General features: G+C 34.7%; 1 protein-coding gene across 5 annotated transcripts in view; it reads left to right on the forward strand.

Annotated features, from left to right (window-relative positions):
- Nucleotides 1–17,788, forward strand: part of TRMT11 (tRNA methyltransferase 11 homolog) — a 55,065-nt gene that overhangs the window by 8,994 nt on the left and 28,283 nt on the right. For all 5 annotated transcript variants that reach the window (XR_004676527.1, XM_034990535.1, XM_034990537.1 and 2 more), the window contains 8 exons: nucleotides 1,825–1,906; nucleotides 1,995–2,087; nucleotides 2,290–2,424; nucleotides 3,397–3,553; nucleotides 12,523–12,603; nucleotides 15,364–15,528; nucleotides 17,099–17,171; nucleotides 17,294–17,425. Coding sequence is in view for 4 of the 5 variants with exons in the window: in XM_034990535.1 (XP_034846426.1) it covers nucleotides 1,825–1,906; nucleotides 1,995–2,087; nucleotides 2,290–2,424; nucleotides 3,397–3,553; nucleotides 12,523–12,603; nucleotides 15,364–15,528; nucleotides 17,099–17,171; nucleotides 17,294–17,425 (918 nt within the window). In the remaining variant the exon portion in view is untranslated. The remainder of the gene's footprint in view (nucleotides 1–1,824; nucleotides 1,907–1,994; nucleotides 2,088–2,289; nucleotides 2,425–3,396; nucleotides 3,554–12,522; nucleotides 12,604–15,363; nucleotides 15,529–17,098; nucleotides 17,172–17,293; nucleotides 17,426–17,788) is intronic.

Below are 17,788 nucleotides of genomic sequence, written 5' to 3' on the forward strand. Positions count from 1 at the left end.
TTCCCCTCCGTCCCCAAAGGATAGTTTCTTAAAGAATTTTTGTCAAAAAAATTTCGTTATTACTTCCATAATCATTAAAATATTTGAGATTATTGTTGATTTTATATTAAGTTGATATCCATGCTTATTTATATAGCACCTATGAGAAATGTGACAGCCTATATAAGCTTTATAATCTCTAAATTATGGATCATAATAGTTAAGTCATATATATGAAAACTTTACTCTGAAAATCTAAATCATAAAAGATATTATTATAAATTAATGTTCCAATTATAGCTGAAGTTTTTGGTGTTGTATGCCTAATCTTTATTTTGACTATTTAAAATATAAATTTATTAATATATAAATTTCTGAAAAAGAGGATATGGAGTCATATTTTGTTGATTCTAGGTTATCATTACAAGCATTAGTTCCTATGTTATACTGTATAATAGTTCGTTAGGGATAATTATGATCCGTTAAACTGCCTTTCCCTGAATGGCCTGGGATTTCTCTTTTCTTTTTTCTTTTTTTTTAATTTTTGAGAAGCACTATATTATAGTGCATGTAGTCATGTGTGTCGTCTGGAGTCTGATGGATTGGAATTCTAGCTTCATTAATTACTATATGACCTGAAAGAGTCATTTTATCTCATTGTGCCTCAGTTTCCTCATTGGTTCAATTGGTGATGATACTGGAAGCTACCTCATAGGGCTCTTATGAGGAACAATTATGAATCCATATTAAATGGCTTAGAATAGTCCCTTGTACTTTGGTTATATAAAGTGTTAGCTTTTATTATTTTTGTTTTTTAAGGTTTTCCTTTTCCAGAGGTTGAGTTATATATGCTTTCCCTCAGCTTAAGCTTCCAGGAGTCTTCTCCCTTAGGTTTCATGAAGGCAGTGAGCTTTGTTCTGTTGTGTCTTAGTGCCTAGAATAATTTCTGGTATATAGTAATACTTAATAAATATTTGTTGAATAAATGAATTCATCAAGCTTATTATAATTTCTAAACATTAAGAAAAAATCCTGAATACATGGAATTTGGGGACATCTATTTTGAATAATTGTGTTTGTTGCTTTTTACTCTTTGTATATTTGTATAGCTGAGGTCACCCCTTTAGTGATGGCTAAATAAGAGTAGGATTACTATAAAGGCCCTTTTTCAATAAATTCAGTAGAAAGGAGAGGAAGATTTTCAAAGGATAATATTCTCAATCCTAATGGCAGCATTAATTACATTTATAAAGTAGTTTGAATTTAGATGCACAAAACTATGCTACTATGTAGATTTGAGTTCCATTATAATGAATTCTTGTTTATAATGAAATTTGCTTGTAATTGTTTAAATGTTCCTTGAAATTGGTGGAAGCTTGAGGATTTTTTTTATAGTAAGAATTTTCTTTTTTTATAGTGGTTAGAAAAGTAACTAACAGCTACTAAATGTAGTAAGTAATAGCTAAATATTAATTGTAACATTTTTAGCTGGTCATTTTTGTTTTATGGAGAAGACAGTGGAAAAATTGGATTTGCAGCAGCTTGTCACCCATTTTACTAAAATAAATGATGTTACTGCATCATTTGTATTCTAGTATAAAAATATAATAATGAAGACTTGGAAAAGTCTTGACTTACGTTAAATTTCCTTCTGTGTAAAGTTAAACTTCTCTGTGATTTGGACTTATGTTTATTTTTAGGACACATTTCTCATTTATAGCTTAGAAAATATAGGCAATAATTGTGTAAGTGGAATAAGAATAAAGGACTAGGGAAGTAATTGTTACATATTACTGCATGAACTGGTTTCGTTACTGAGGTTAGTACTGATCATTTATTTTCTAGGTCCATATTTGAACTGTGGGGTCATGGAAAATCTCCGGAGGAGCTGTATAATTCTCTTAAAAACTACCCTGTGGAGCAGATGGTGCGTAGTGAAATGTGTTTTTTATAGGTATATCTACAGATACTGTAGAATTATGAAGCTTAAAATAATTTATTTGCTTTCATTTTAGGTTCCATTTCTGCATTCAGATTCTACATATAAAATAAGGATTCACACATTTAATAAAACCTTGACACAAGAAGAAAAAGTCAAACGAATAGGTGTAAGTGAATTTAGCAAACATGAAAAAACCTGTGAGAATAACGTGGTCTGCTGCTGTTGATACGGAATAATTCGCGATTCTGTTCAGTGTTTATTTGGTAGCCCTAATGCTGATACCAAACTTACAAGAGAGGTATTGTTATATAAGCCCTGTTTTTCCTTTAACATTCTGATGGGACATGAGAATCGCTTTTATTTTTTAGGCACTTGAGTTTCTGCCATTTGAAGGGAAAGTGAATTTAAAGAAGCCACAGCATATATTCTCTGTTTTGGAGGATTATGGTTTGGACCCAAACTGCATCCCTGAGAATCCACATAATATTTATTTTGGTAGATGGGTAAGCAAGTGTTCTTTTTACCGATTTCAGGTTGTTTCTTTAAAAGTTTAAGGTTAGGGCGCCTGGGTGGCTCTGTAATTAAGCGTCTGCCTTCGGCTCAGGTCATGATCCCAGGGTCCTGGGATCGAGCCCCGCATTGGGCTCCCTGCTCAGCGGGAAGCCTGCTTCTCCCTCTCCCCTCCCCCTGCTTGTGTTCCTGCTCTCGCTGTCTCTGTCTGTCAAATAAATAAATAAATAAATAAATAAATAAATAAATAAATAAATCTTAAAAAAAAAAAGTTTAATGTTAGACCTTTGTATAGGACTCTTTATATGTAGAATTCTAAGACAACTGAAGACTCAGAATTACTGTATGAATTAAAATGAGTGAAAATACGTGGTTCTGTGTTTTGTTTTGTTTGTTTTTCCAGAGATTCCTGGGAAGTGCAAGAGGCTTGCTAGATAATAGGGCCTAGGTAGGAGGTGGTGTACCAGGAAAAAAATAACATAAGACTTGTCAGAAAGTCTGGATTGCTTTTTAAGCAGAGAAAAGGCAGAGTGCTGTGGTAGTTGAGGGATCTAATTTGTGGAGTTCTTGAATCTGAGCTCATATTCTGAAAAGAAATAAAATTATTGCAGAGCAGTCCTGCTCACTTCCCTAAGGGTAATGGAAGCTGGGCTTATGTTACAGGTTATTGTTTTTAGGAGAAAAAAGAGGTGGGTAGAGTTTACTCACCACCAACCTCTGGAATTATTGCATTCAAATTCAATTCAAATTTAATTTGAAAGGTCACAATAAATTACAACACGCTAAAAAAAATACAAGGTATTTGTCCATAATTACCTCAATCACATTTTTTTTTAAAGGAACAAGTTTAGAGCAATGGTAAGTGGAAAGATGTTTTTATCATCAAGATACTCTGGTTTTATTGTGAATGGTTATCTTCAATCTGTTTTATACAGTTAAACTAATTTGAAGAATCTCTCATCTAGATTGCAGATGGACAGAGAGAGCTTATTGAGTCATACAGTGTCAAAAAGAGACACTTTATTGGAAATACAAGCATGGATGCTGGTTTATCATTTATCATGGCCAACCATGGAAAAGTGAAAGAAAATGATATAGTCTTTGATCCATTTGTTGGAACAGGTATTTTTATTTAACTGTTAAACTAGTGCATAGGTGTTACTTGTTTATATTAGTCAAGGTCATAGTAATGTTTTTGCTAGAAGATTAGTAAATTTGTACAGAATAATCTTAATTATCATGAGATAGTGGCTAAGAGACAACCACATATTTGTGTAATAGCCCAGTATGCAATACTTGTGCCACTTCAAGAATGATACGATTTAATTTTGTGGGCTTTTTCCCCAAGTAAACCACTAGGTGGAGGGGCATACCATACATTGCAATACTGTGTACTGTGGAAATGTTGTAAAGCTATACAGTTTATTTAAATAGGAAAACTTGGGTGGAAAAAAGGCTTGAGTGACAAGGTAAAAAAAACATGTTCATCATTTAACATTGATAACCATATACTTACATGGAAAAAAATGGGTAATATGTCTGATCTTTGATTTGGTTTGTAGAGGTTTATAAGTTAAGTGTGAAGATAAGGAAAGTGATGTAATTATCAACGGGCTAGAGCCTGGCTGCTGAGGCTGCAGTCTGTGTTTGTACACACTTGATTAGATGTCCTTGTAATTAACTTTGTGTAGAAGTCCTAAAATTCCACGTTTACCTCCTCTGATTCCATGAAGACATTTTCCTGCTTTGCCCCATTTTTTGCTGGATCTTACTCATACCTAGGGAGCATATTTAGGTTTGTCTGGCTAAATTAATTGTGATTCAGATTGTGTTGGAACAAATTGTGTTTGTGGTTGGAGTTTCTCCCTGTAGCTGTCCTTACCCATCAGAAACTTGGGAAGCAGCGTTGCCACAATAACTAACACTGTTGAACTAAAAAGAAAAAAACTTCCTGAGGAGATTATGGCACAGAGAGAGGTTATGTGACTTGGCCAAGGTTATACAGTGTGTAAATTTCATGAGATTCAAACTCAAGCAGTCTAACTCCAGAGCTCCTGCTCTTAACTACTATGCTAGAGCTGTCTCTTTCTGCATTAGGATCTGTCGGCCAGCTGTTATACCATATACTAACTTGAGGAATGTGACCACATGTGATTAGGAAGAAATAGTCAGAAATAGTCAGTCAGTCAAAAGACTTCTGATTGTTGGAATGATTTTCTGTGTTTGTTGTTGAATTAATCTGCTAGTGAGTTTCTCTTCTCCCACTCCACCAGTGTCTCCATATATCCCACACCCAATATTCGACCTATTTGTTTCTTTCCTATCCTCCTTATCCTTAGTGCCTCCTGCAACTTTTTAAACTTTTATTGGAAATAATGCCAAACTTATAGTTAAGATACAAGAATAAAAATAGAACAGAGAACACTTGCATGTACTTGACTCAGATTAAACTTGTTAACATTTGGCCTCATTTACTTTATCATTTGTTTTCTTTTTATGTTTATTTACATAATTTTGTTTTCTTTACCATTTGAAAGTAGGTTGCATCCATCCCGTCCCTTTACCTCTCAAATACTTCAATATATATATCTTAAGAATGAGGATATTCCCTTATATAACCACAGTACAGTTTTCAATGTTAGCAAATGTACTATTAATACAATACTTTAATGTTCATATGACATTTTTGTTAATTGACCCACTGATGTCCTTTATACCATCTTTTTTTCCTTTCCAGTCTAGCATCAAGTATTGTATTTTGTCATTGATGTTTCTTTGATTCATTTGATATGGAACAAGTCCACAGTCTTTCTTTTTCTTTTATGAAATTTGCACTTTTGGAGAACACTGTCCCTCCTCTCTTTATTTTTTATTCAGAATGTACCTCATTTGGGTCATTTATTTCCGCATGATTAGATTCAGGTTATACATTCCTGGCTGGACTACTACAACAGTGATTTTGTGTCCTCCTCAGGGCATCTGCATAATGGTTATCTGCCCCTCATTGGTAATATTCATTTTGATCAGCTGGTTAAGGTGGTGGGTGATTTTTCCATTGCATGATTGCTATTTTTTCCTCATTGCAGTTAATAGGCAGTCTGTGGGAAGACTAAGCAGGATGTAAATATCCTGTTCTGCATCTAAATTCCCCTTCAGCCCTGTCAAGTTCTCAGGTTTGGCATTCATTGATGATTCTTGCCTGAACCAGTCTTCACTTTGGTCACAAAGGGATGATTTTCCAATAATAGTACTCCCTCCACAATTACCACTTGACACTCATTCTATTATAACCAAGAGCCCTTTTTTCTCTCCTATGTATTTATTATCAATATAAGCTTGTGAATTCCCCCTTTTTTCCCCTGAGTGGTCTATAATTCATTACTTAATTATTTGTTGCTCAAATTGTCCCACGTTTGCCAAGTGGAGCCCTTTCGCACTGGATCTGTCTTTGTGACCTGTTCCTGTCTTTTATTTTTGAGGACTTTCTTACTTTCTCGCTCATCTTTTACCTGCCCAAACCCTGGAATCAGTCATTTCTCCAAGGAACCATTGTTTCTTTAGTGGGGAATGGTATTAGAGACCAAGATCTGGGTGCTAGGTATCTTTATTTCTCGACCCTTTCAGCAGATAAGCTAGGACATTTATGTGCATATGTGCACAATATGCATGTAAATGTGAATGCACGTACACATATCCCTATATATGTACTGTGTGCACATGCATGTGGATATACACAGATATTGTAGAAATTGTGAATTTTCATATATACTACAAATTCTAGTCTATCCTGACAGATTTTGTTCTTGCTTATCCCCATTCCATTTTTACATGTGCCTTCTTCCACATTGAGAATCCTGTTTTCCTTAACCATCTACGCATTTATTCTTTTGCTCATTCCTATAATACCTTTAAAATAGTTTCAAAATTGCTTTGCACTTACCACCAAAAGGAAAGCAAAACAATACAAAAACTCTATTAAAAGGATATGTTTTAAGGCTATGTATTGAGTTCTCTACCCCACCTAAAGGGCAATAAAGTCAAATATGTCAAATATTGTGCTTTCTTCTTTTTCCCCCTCATTTAAAAATCAGTTCAGAGTTCATTTTTTTCAGTTTGCCTTCAGTTTTAGACTTTTACCTCCTTCCATCCTCGTTGATATATTTTTAAATATGTAGAAGATCAGTTTGCTTCCAAAAGTCAACTGTACAAGAGGTATACTTAAACAAATATCACTCCTTTCCATATCGCTTCCATCCTCCTCCCCCATCCCTTTTCAATAACCAGCTTCTTTTTTAGTTGATTCTTCTTGTTTGTGTTTTTTTTGTAGTGATAGGCAGATATATGTACATTTTATTTCTACTTCTTTCTTACACCACTTTGCTTTTCTCACTTAATAGTTTTTCCTGAAAATCCACTTTCTGTTAATTCATAGGTATTGTCTTCATTCTTTTTATAGTTGTAGTCCATGGGTGTATATACTATAATTTATTCAAACAGTCTCCTATACTTGGACATGGGTAGTGTCCAGTATTTTAGAGTTACAAATAATGCCTGCAATGGATAATCTTTTGTATATATACTTGCATAACATTGGAGATACGGCTCTAGGGTAAATTCTTAAAAGTAGAATTGCTGGTTGAAGAATGTAGGTATATTGTTAAACCTTGCTTTACCAGGAGAGTTTATTGTCAAGGTTTTGAAATGTTGCCAGTCTGTTGGATGAAAACATTATCTCAGTGTAGTGTTATTTTGTATTTCTCTTATTATAAGTGAAGTCTAATAACCTTTTATATATATATATTTAACATATAATGTATTTATTTCAGGGGTACAGGTCTGTGATTCATGAGTCTTGTGTAATACCCAGTGCTCATTACAACATACTCTCCCCAGTGTCCATTACCCAGTTAACCCATCCTCCCACCCCCCTCCCCGCCAGCAACCACCAGTTTGTTTCCTATGATTAAGAGTCTGTTATGGTTTAAGAGTCTCCCTCTCTGGTTTCATCTTGTTTCATTTTTTTCTTCTCTTCCCCTATGATCCTCTGCCTTGTTTCTTAAATTCTGCATATCAGTGAGGTCATATGATAATTGTCTTTCTCTGATCGACTTATTTTGTTTAGCATAATACCCTCTAGTTCCATCCACATCGTTGCAACCTTTTATATTTTAAGGGCCATTTTAATAATTTTTTTGGAAATATTTTTCATGTCTTTTGCCCATTTTTATGTAGACATTTCTTTATTTTTGGAAGTACTTTGTATGTTAGGGAATTAGCTCTCCCTCTCTTCCTTTTTTTTTTAATGTATGTGAAGATGTGTACATATGTATATTACATGTGTGCATATGTGTGTATATATGTATATATACACATAAAAAAACAAATATTTCCTCCCAGTTTGCCATTTAGTTTTTGACTTTGCAAACAGTTGCTTTTTGCCATGCAAAAGTTTTCCCTACATCTAAGTTATAGAGGTATCTAGCTATGTTATTCTTCTAGTACGTTTATAGTTTTAGTTTTGTTTCCTTTCGATCTCGGTCTGTTTGGAGTTTTTTTTTTTTAATTATTATTATTTTTTATTATGCTCAATTAGCCAGCATATAGTACATCATTAGTTTTTGATGTAGTGTTCCAACGATTCATCAGTTGCGTCTAATACCCAGTGCTCATCACCACACATGCCCTCCTTAATATCCATCACCCAGTTGCCCCATCCTCCCACCCCCCTCCCTTCTGTAGCCCTCAGTTTGGTTCCTGGAGTCCAGAGTCTCTCATGGTTTGTCTCCCTCTCTGATTTCTTATATGCTGTGAGGAATGGATCTATAATTTCTCTTTTTACCAAATGCTGAACCTTTTATTAATCCTTAATTTGTTCTTGGACTTTAAAAATTTTTTCTGTGAAGTGAGAATTCTTTGATAAACATACAGGTACATAATCTTAATATGTACACATACATGTAGACAAGACTATAAAGTCTAAAAATAGAGTTCCTAGCATAGGTAAAATTTCTTTCCCTTGATGTATATGAGGTTGGTTGTATTATGAAATGCTAACTGCCACAGCAATCAAAATATTGATAACCTTCAGTGTGAGTAAAGGGCAAGGAGGCTTGCCCCTAATTTGCTTTAGAGCAGCTCCTTAGAGTGGGTAGTAGATCATGGTCTTGTGACTGTTTACGTAGGACAATTAATTGAAAATTGCTAAGAAGAAGATCTTTGCAAAGATGCTGCTAAAATATATTTTTATAATTTGTAGTTTAAGCATAGCTTTAGAACTTTAGTTTTTGGTGCTTTTGTTTTGAGATTGGTGATATAATTGTGAATAGACACAATTTTAATGTATGGTTTGTCCTTTTTCTTGGGCCTTTTGTCTCACTGATGGGTAGTACCTTCTGAAGGATTGGGGAAGTACTAACCTTGTGCCCTCCTCCATGGCCATAGTTTTTCAACAAATATTTTTGATAGTATTTTTTCCTTGTTTCCTTTTCTAATATTTAAAAACAAAGTCAAGTATATCCAATCCTTTTCCATTTTAAAGGCACAAAATTGAAGTATATTAGTTTCCCAAATGTTTTATCCACTGACTTCTCATGACCTGTGATTTTCTCAAGGTTATAGGATAGAGTAGAAAGCTTCTGGGACACTGAGAGGAGAGATGTAATCTTTTCCTGCCTAAATGCCTTTCCTTTTTCTTTAGACAGTCTGCTATTGTCTAGAATGACATTATGAGCTGTAGAAACATAACTTTCCTTTCCATTTTAGTGAATACATTGGTTTTCATTTTAATAAGATTTTTTAAAAAGTTGCTTATCTCCATTTTTTTTTCCGAGGGAGAAGATACCTATCATTGGGCCAGCTCTAAGTAGTTAGGAAGTCCTAGTGTTCTAATATGAGCATGGCTAAAGGATTGATGAACATGATATGTTGAATACCTATAATGGTACAGGCCTGCCTATGATATACAAGAGTTGTGAATGGTGTGCAACTCTTATTGAATGTGCAGCTTTACTTAATTTAATAACAAATTTTACTTCTGTTTATCTAATTGGTAAGCTAAGTGTATATTTATTTCAGTTGGTGCTGACCCCAAAGGAGAGAGAATGGTATAGAGAAAAGAACAAATAGAGTGAGTTTTAAATCCTTAATCTATTAGTTATTATGTCACTTTGGGCAACATTCTCAACTTGTCTGGGCCTCAGTTCCAGCATTGATAAAATGGTAATAGTAATATATTGTGAGGATTAAGTGAGGTAATATATGTATATGAAATTCTTAGGAAGTTGCCTGACACATGGTAGACATTCTGTAGACTGTAATGAATATCATTATTATTTTGTTAGGAACTTAGATGCCTTTTTGGTGAAAGATGTTAGATATAGCCAATATTGAATGGTGATGATGAACAATTTGGCAATGAACTCATTTTCTAGTCCCTTCTTTGGCTGATTTCCAAGATACTCATAATTTGCAACTGTTGGCAAATTGTGACAGCAGGCAAGGAAATCGAGGGTTAAAATTGTAAACATCTAATTCTTTGTTTATAATGAAAATAATTGGTACAAGTAGACACATAGCCAGTTGCTGTAGGTAGCTGTGATATGATTTTATGACAGAGGTCCATAGATATTCCTTTTCTTCTTCCCCTCTCTAAAGTGAGTCAGCTATTTTAGTAATTGAGGATATATCCAGGAGACCATTATACACTCCTTGGCTGATTCTACCTTTAGATGAGCCATAGTGTAAGGAAAAGAGTGCGGCTCCTTTTGAATTTTACCATCGCAGAATGATAGACAAAGGTGTCAGGTGTTGGGAAACTGACTGTGCTGGTCCTGGGAGGAGACTGTGGGGGAGGAAAAGAGGCAATTAGGAGAGAGATAATTGATCTCTGTAGGTCTGTGGAATAGTTTCTGCTTCCTTCCCATTTTTGTCCACAACTCTTTGTAGTCTCCTTTTCCTGAGTTTCATAGTTTATCTGGTAATATTTCTATTACAGTATCCTTTTGCTCAGGCCGCTAGTGTAACTTACCTGAGTTCATTTGGAAAAAGGATAAAGTAGATACAGTAGTCCATTTTTCCTCCTTTTGTCCTCTCCTTTCAGCAAAACCAAAGCCCACTCTCTCATTTCTACACTTCTGTAAGGCTTTTCACTTAAATCTCTAATGATGAAAATCACAAATTAGTTTCTATATTGTAAATAAATTCCACTTATTGTGTCCTTTTGCCTATAAGATATTGCCCTAACCTTAAAGTGGTTACTATTTAAGTAAGGAGAAATTAGAACACTGAGTTTGTGGTATTTGTACACTTGATAGCATAAGAAATTGGGTGAGTCACATTACCTGCCCCTTACCACTTCACCCCTCCTTTATCACCTCTTCTTCCACCAGATTCAGGGAAACTCCAACTGAGGTATAACTAAATGCAAAAAATGCTTCAATTTAATTGAGAAAACAACTAGATGATTAACAGCGATTAGCCAGTGATCAGTTCAGAAAAGCTAATTTATAATGACTTTATTTAAAACTTTGAAAGCTTAAAGGGGACAAAGTTAACTAACAGATGTAGTCTAACAGATTATTCATCTCCTTTCAGCAGTGTACTCTAAATTGGGTCTTCTCAAAACTCATTCTAACCAAATGGATAAGGTTCTGTTTAAGGAAGCACAGGAAAGCTTTTCTGTTCCCCTTGACAACTAGTTCTTCTAGGTGAGTATCTGCCTTAATTGGCAGAATTGTAGTAATTCCTCGTAATTTGGGTGAAGTGATTTTGTGAGTATTCCAAGTCATCACAATACAGTATCTTTCTTAAATATGGATGGTTCCATTTATAGAACAAGACTAATAGGGTCTTACTTAGCTTCCCTCTCACACAAATGCTTCTTGAAGTTAGTATGAGGGAACTTAGGTTTTGGTTTCTGCTGTACTTTTTTTAGTCCTCCATTCTCTTCTTCATGGACTCCAGTAGTAATAGTCAGTTACAGTATTTTTCACAAAGTCTATTTATTTAAGTGCATGTTCCCAGACTGTGTTTTAAATGGCTATGGAAGGAATACTATTAATTTATAGCTCTTGGCCCTCTGGAGGCACTACCCATCTTAATTTTAGAGATTACCTTTGAGAAGGATATAAGGGAAAATATATAGTTATTTTCCCTTGTCTGAGTCTGTGCATAGTTTGAGAATAAATTTCTGATGTCCGTTTGACTGACAGACCTTTCTATGGTATAGCTATTAGGACTAAGAGCATTTTAATTTGGATGAATAAAAAAAGTAAAGTTCAATGGAAAGCACAATTATTAAAATAACTTTGTGATTTTTTCCTTAAACAATTTAAAAATATTATTACCTTTTATTTTAAAGGGTTTTATTAAATTTTAAATATTTATTAGGACTTTTCTTTGTATGTGAGCTGGGCACAGCTACCAAGTTCCTTCATCCAGTCAGACTGTATTGGGACTTTTGTTCTTACTTCGATCACAGCACTAAGTAAACAGAAAAGTCATTGTATTATTTTTGTGTATGCTTAATAATAGTTATTCAGAAATTCATATTTACAGTTTAAAATAAGAGGTAATTGCTTCGCTGGTTACAGGAATAACTATTTCTTGTCCTAATATTTTAATTTTTGTACGGATTAATGTCTTACATATTAATTATGCCCTCTTAAGTTATTTGAAACTCAGGCTTCCATGGGAATTGAGCCCAGTTGTCAGAATTTATTTATTGCTAACTCTTTTTCATAGTAGCTTTATATGCTCATTTGTAAGTAAGGAGCAAGATGCTTTGTATAGACCTCTCAAAATCAGATGAAAATGTCTAAATATACATTATTTTGATTAAAAAAAAGTTATTTTCCTGTTTAAAGTCGTGATGCTAGTACATACATTAATTCCTTACATTGTGACCAATGTAGTGAGCACAGCTTAGGGGTTTAATTCTGAGGCCTGCAAAATATGGTCAGGACCAGTGTTACTACTCTCTGGTACTCTGCCTACAGCTAGTTTATAAGACTTTGGATCAGATTAAAGAGAGGAAGAAACAAGAGTCTGGGACTTTCTGGTTAACAGACCATAACTGTGTGATTTTTTTTCAGGTGGCCTTCTGATAGCGTCTGCTCATTTTGGTGCATATGTATATGGGACAGACATAGACTACAATACAGTTCATGGCTTGGGTGAGTAGAGGTTCTAGACTGTTACAGTCTTTGTTCTTGTACCAGGTGTGCCTTCGAAATAATTAAATGGGTTTATGTGGCATTATGCATCTTTCTTTAGTGTTAAGATACAAAGTTGTGATAAAATGTAGTTTTATCTATTCTTACAAACAATAAGATTCGTCGGATATCTGCTTTTTACAAAGTGATTCAGTATGTGCACGGTGATCTCCTGGGGGAACACAAAGATGAAAAAGAAAAAGCTCTCCCCACAGTCTTAGTAACAGAGATTTTTAAAAAGTTGGCAAACTCCAAGGTTGTGAACTTTAGGCCTGGGAAGGAAGTAGGAGAGGGACTAGCCATCTTCCAATAAGCATGTCCATGTTAATAAAACACATATACGGTTTCTATTTAAAGATTATCACCATTTTTTATTCATAATCATATGTTGCATGAATACTGGATTAATTTTTAGTCCTTGAGTACCATATTGTTTTTAATTACATAACCAACCAAAATCACCATTTTTTATTCATAATCATATGTTGCATGAATACTGGATTAATTTTTAGTCCTTGAGTACCATATTGTTTTTAATTACATAACCAACCAAAATATCTTTGAAGCAGTTAAAGTGACAGTAACTTAGAAGATTCTGCATTAGACTCAGGTTAACTCAAGACAAACATTTGCTTGTTTTGGAGGCAATTTTGGAAACTATTTTAAAATCTAGACACTTTGCTAATGATACATGATTGGATGGAATTGAATCAAACCGAAGAAAGTATTTCCATATACCTGAATGGTACTAAAAATGTCAAGTTTCATTGATGATTTTGAAATTCTGTTTATGGTGGTATTCCATTATTGTAACTAGAATCAGCCCTTTGAACACCCTTCTTCTTTTTACCACCCAGTTTTTCTCAAGTTATTGTATTGGTGAGAATTTATTATACCTTTTTTTTTTTTTCCTGAAACAATCTGACATACTGTGCTTGATGACTTCTCTTTTTTCCTACCTTGACTCTAAGGAATTTAGTAATATTTATCATAAGGAGAATTGGTTATATTTTAGCAAGTTCAACCTAAATGGGCTAAGCAGAAAAAGATATTCTTGGGAATATGTTAGAGCAAAGTACTAAGAAGAATTATTCCAGTTTGCTTTTAGTAGAAGCAGTATGTTTGCTTTAAGGAGATTGTCCTATATAATTTATTAGAATTCTTATTTATGAAAGTTATGTTATAACCTTTCAGTCTACTTGGGTAAAATTCTGATTGAGGTAGAATTTTCTCAGAGCTTTTCCAAGATGCTGTTAAATATGCCCTCTGTTTCATATGCTTGTAATTTCTTTCTGTACTCTCAAATATTCTCAAAAATCTCCTGTTTTAAAAATACAAAACCTTTCCTATCAATCCTATAGGGACCCTCTAACTGCCACTTTGTTTTCCTTTCCTTTTGCCAAAGTGCATCTTGCAAACTAATATTGCTGTCTCTTCATCTCTCACTGTCTTCTGTCCATTATCTTCTAGCTTCCATGCCTGCTGAAAACTCTTAGTAGGGCCACAAATCTATAGCATTTGGCAGTGTTGACCTTCGTAAAGCCTCCCTTGGTTTCCTGGACCGTGGCCTCATTGGTACTTTTACTTTCTTGGCTTTCCATCTCCATCTTCTTAAGGCCCTGTGGATTTCTTTGACCTGTGCTGACATGTTGCTTTTTTCCAGGCATCTCTCTTTGACCACTTCTCTCACAATGCATGTTATGCAGAGTCATGTCATTCTTCTTTTGATTTTTTAAGTTTCGTTTTTATTGTGAAGTAGATCAAGATACAGAAGAGTATATAAAAATAGAATAATTATAGAAGAAAACATGTAACTGCCACCTAGGTTAATAAAAAATGTCATTCATTCTCATGGATTTAACTTAAGTGCATATCTGATATCTCCTCGGTATATATATTCTGGCCTCTACCCACTGAATAGCTCTTTCTGAATGTTCTATAGGTAGCTGACCAGCATGATCTCATATCTCATTTTTTCCCCTAAGCTTGTTTTTCCTCTTGGTTTCTCTGATTTTTTTTTTTTTTTTGAGAGAAGGCAGGTAGGGGCAGAGGGGGAGAGAGAATTTAAGCAGGCTCCATGCTAAGCGTGGAGCCCAGTGGTGGGCTTGATCTCACATCCCTGAGATCATGACCTGAGCTGAAATCAAGAGTTGGATGCTTGACCAACTGAGCTACCCAGGCACCCTGGTTTCTCTGATCTTAATCAACGGTCTCCTAAACCAGAACTTTTGAACTTCTTCCTTCAACTCCCACTTTAACTTTTCATCTGTAATGTCTCCATTTGGCCTCCTCTCTCCATGGTCATAACACTCCTTCATTTCCCAAGTTAGCTCTCTTCATTTCTGTTTCATTTATTTGATTCATCCCAATTTTATATGGGGCTATTTGCTCTTGGAGGAAAGGGGCCATGTTCTATACAGCTTTGTATCTTACTTGTATATGCTTTCAATTCGGTATGTGTTGAATGAGTGTTTAAGGCAGTTTTACTTGAAAGGTGACAGAACAAGATCAGTTAGTACATTTTACTATTCAAAATATATTTTTGTAGTAAGTTGAAATAAAAATAACTGTGTAAATAAAGTAATGATTTTAAATGAAATCAAGTTTTATTTGAGTAAATGTAGGTTTAGATGAGTTAAACATTATTTTAGCTAAACAATAAGAAATAAGAATGCTCTATTTGATTTAGTAGTTTCTGTATTCCTTTTTCTTTCCCTTTAGGAAAGGCTAGTAGGAAAAACCAGAAATGGAGAGGACCAGATGAAAACATTAGGGCAAATCTTCGTCAATATGGTTTAGAGAAGTATTACCTTGATGTCCTGGTTTCAGATGCATCTAAACCTTCCTGGAGGAAGGGCACATATTTTGATGCAATCATCACTGATCGTAAGTTTATTTTTATACAAAAGTAAGAGTAGGATTAGTTTCCTGAAGTCATTTACATTTAAAGTAGAAAATCTATCAACACACAGAAAAATGCCAGCTTGTTTTAGTATTCTCCCCCTGCCCCCAGACTTCTTCACATAGTGAGAAGGAAAAAATTGTGAATATAAGGCAGGACACCAATTCAACTAAGTAGTTAAGAGTTTACTGTTTTGGTTTTTTAAATTATATATGTTAATCTGTCTTTCCTTTTTCTCTTCAGTTTATTTTTGGAGCATATATTTGTTTTAAATTTTTAACTATAATTGGTTATTAGTATACCAACTGGAGCCAAAATGTCATTTGCAATTAATGTCAGATGTCAAAGAAGAGAGTTTTAATTTTTTTTACAGATTTATTTATTTGAGAAAGCATGTGCCCGCCCCTTCTTCCCCCCACCATGAGTGGGGAGAGGGGCAGACGGAGAGAATCTTCAAGCAGACTACCCACTGAGCATGGAGCCCAACATGGGGCTCAGTCCCACAACCATGATATCATGACCTGAGCTGAAACCAAGAGTCGGACGCTCAACTGATTGAGCCACCCAGGTGCCCCAAAGAAGAGAGTTTTAGATATCACATAATTCTCCATGTGTAAGCTTTGGTGTTTTGTTTTGTTTTTTTGTAGCACGTGTTTTCACTGACAGCCCCTTTCTAGAGTTACAAGAAATTTGGGATTTTTTGAGCCTATAGGCTTGTGAACCCACTGAGCTTCAGGAATGTGAATGAGAACTTGTTTTCCTGTGCCCCATGAGTTCTGGGCTTTGCAGGCATCCTATCTAAGAATAGCTCAGCCTTTTCTACCATATTTTGCAGTAAGTCTGTAAATAGTGGCAAGTGTATCTCAACCGTTCCATCTTAGCTCACTTCAGTTCTTTGGTAACTCAGGTGGTTTCAGACCTAACAAAAGAAAAATTATCAAGGCATTACACTGTCAGTTTGAATCTACTTTATAAAAATTGGGTGACTTTTTATTAACAATCCAATTTATTGTTTGTTCTCATTCTGTATGTATATTTATATAAAGTATAATTTTTTTTAATCCATTGAGAGTGAGTTGGATACACTATGGTCTTTTACCCCTATACTTCAGTGTGTACAATAGAGATAGTCTCTTAGGTAGCCAGAGTACAGTTAACATTTTCAATAAGTCAATGCAATAGTTTAATTTTGTCATCCACTTTTGTCAGTCACCCAGTAATATCCCTTTATTTCTTTGTTTTTCCCTCTGGGACAGTATCCAATCTGGCGTCAGGTATTACATTTGGTAATATCTCTTTTAGTTTGTCACACTGTCACAGCCTTTCTCTGTCTTTTTATGACATTGGCATTTTTCAAGAACATGGTGGCCTGTTGTCCCTCCCAGTGTTTTAAATAGAATGTTCCTTGTGTTATGCATTCTCGGCTGGAATATTTCACAGGTGGCGATGTGTTCCTCTCCAAGTGTCCCATCTGGAGGCCCATGATATCCATCTACACCTAACTGGTGATGAGGTGACTTTTGACTCTCCACATTATTTGTGTTTTCTGTCTAGCTCCATATGGTATCAGAGAATCTACAAGAAGAACAGGTTCTCAGAAGGAAATACCAAAGGGAATGGAAAAATGGTAAGTGAAAGTTAAATATGATATGTTACTATTTTGAGAAGAAGCATGTTGTTCTTTTTAATTAGCTGTTTAACAGTCTTAAGGTTTTTCACTGATTTTGAAATTTTGTTTTCTTTTTCTAGTCCAGAAAGCCATGTTCCTGTTTCCTTGAGTTATCATCTGAGTGATATGTTCTTTGACCTGTTAAACTTTGCAGCTGAGACCCTCGTGTTAGGTGGAAGACTAGTCTATTGGTTACCAGTGTACACACCAGAGTATGTAATGTTAACTAATTTTATTTTTAATTTCACTTTTGTTATGGTATTTGTAAATCTAACGTTTTTTCCCTATTTTTAATTGGATTCAGGGTAAATATCTTGGTGTTTAATGTTTATAATAGTCTTTGTTTACCTACATATGTGTATAAAACAGGCCCCTTCCTCTTATTGATTGAATTGCTTTGACCTTTTTATTTTACATCAGGAGTTGGCAAACTATAGCCTGTGGGCCAGATATGGTCCTCACCTGTTTTTATAAGGCACTTGAGCTAAGATGGGTTGAGCTAAGATGGTTTTTTACATTTTTAAATAGTCGTTAAAAAGAACAAAACAAAGAACATGTGACAGAAATATATGAAT

The sequence above is a fragment of the Mirounga leonina genome, unplaced genomic scaffold (genome assembly GCF_011800145.1).
Source record: "Mirounga leonina isolate KUSES-001 unplaced genomic scaffold, KU_Mleo_1.0 Mir_53, whole genome shotgun sequence".
NCBI lineage: Eukaryota > Metazoa > Chordata > Mammalia > Carnivora > Phocidae > Mirounga > Mirounga leonina.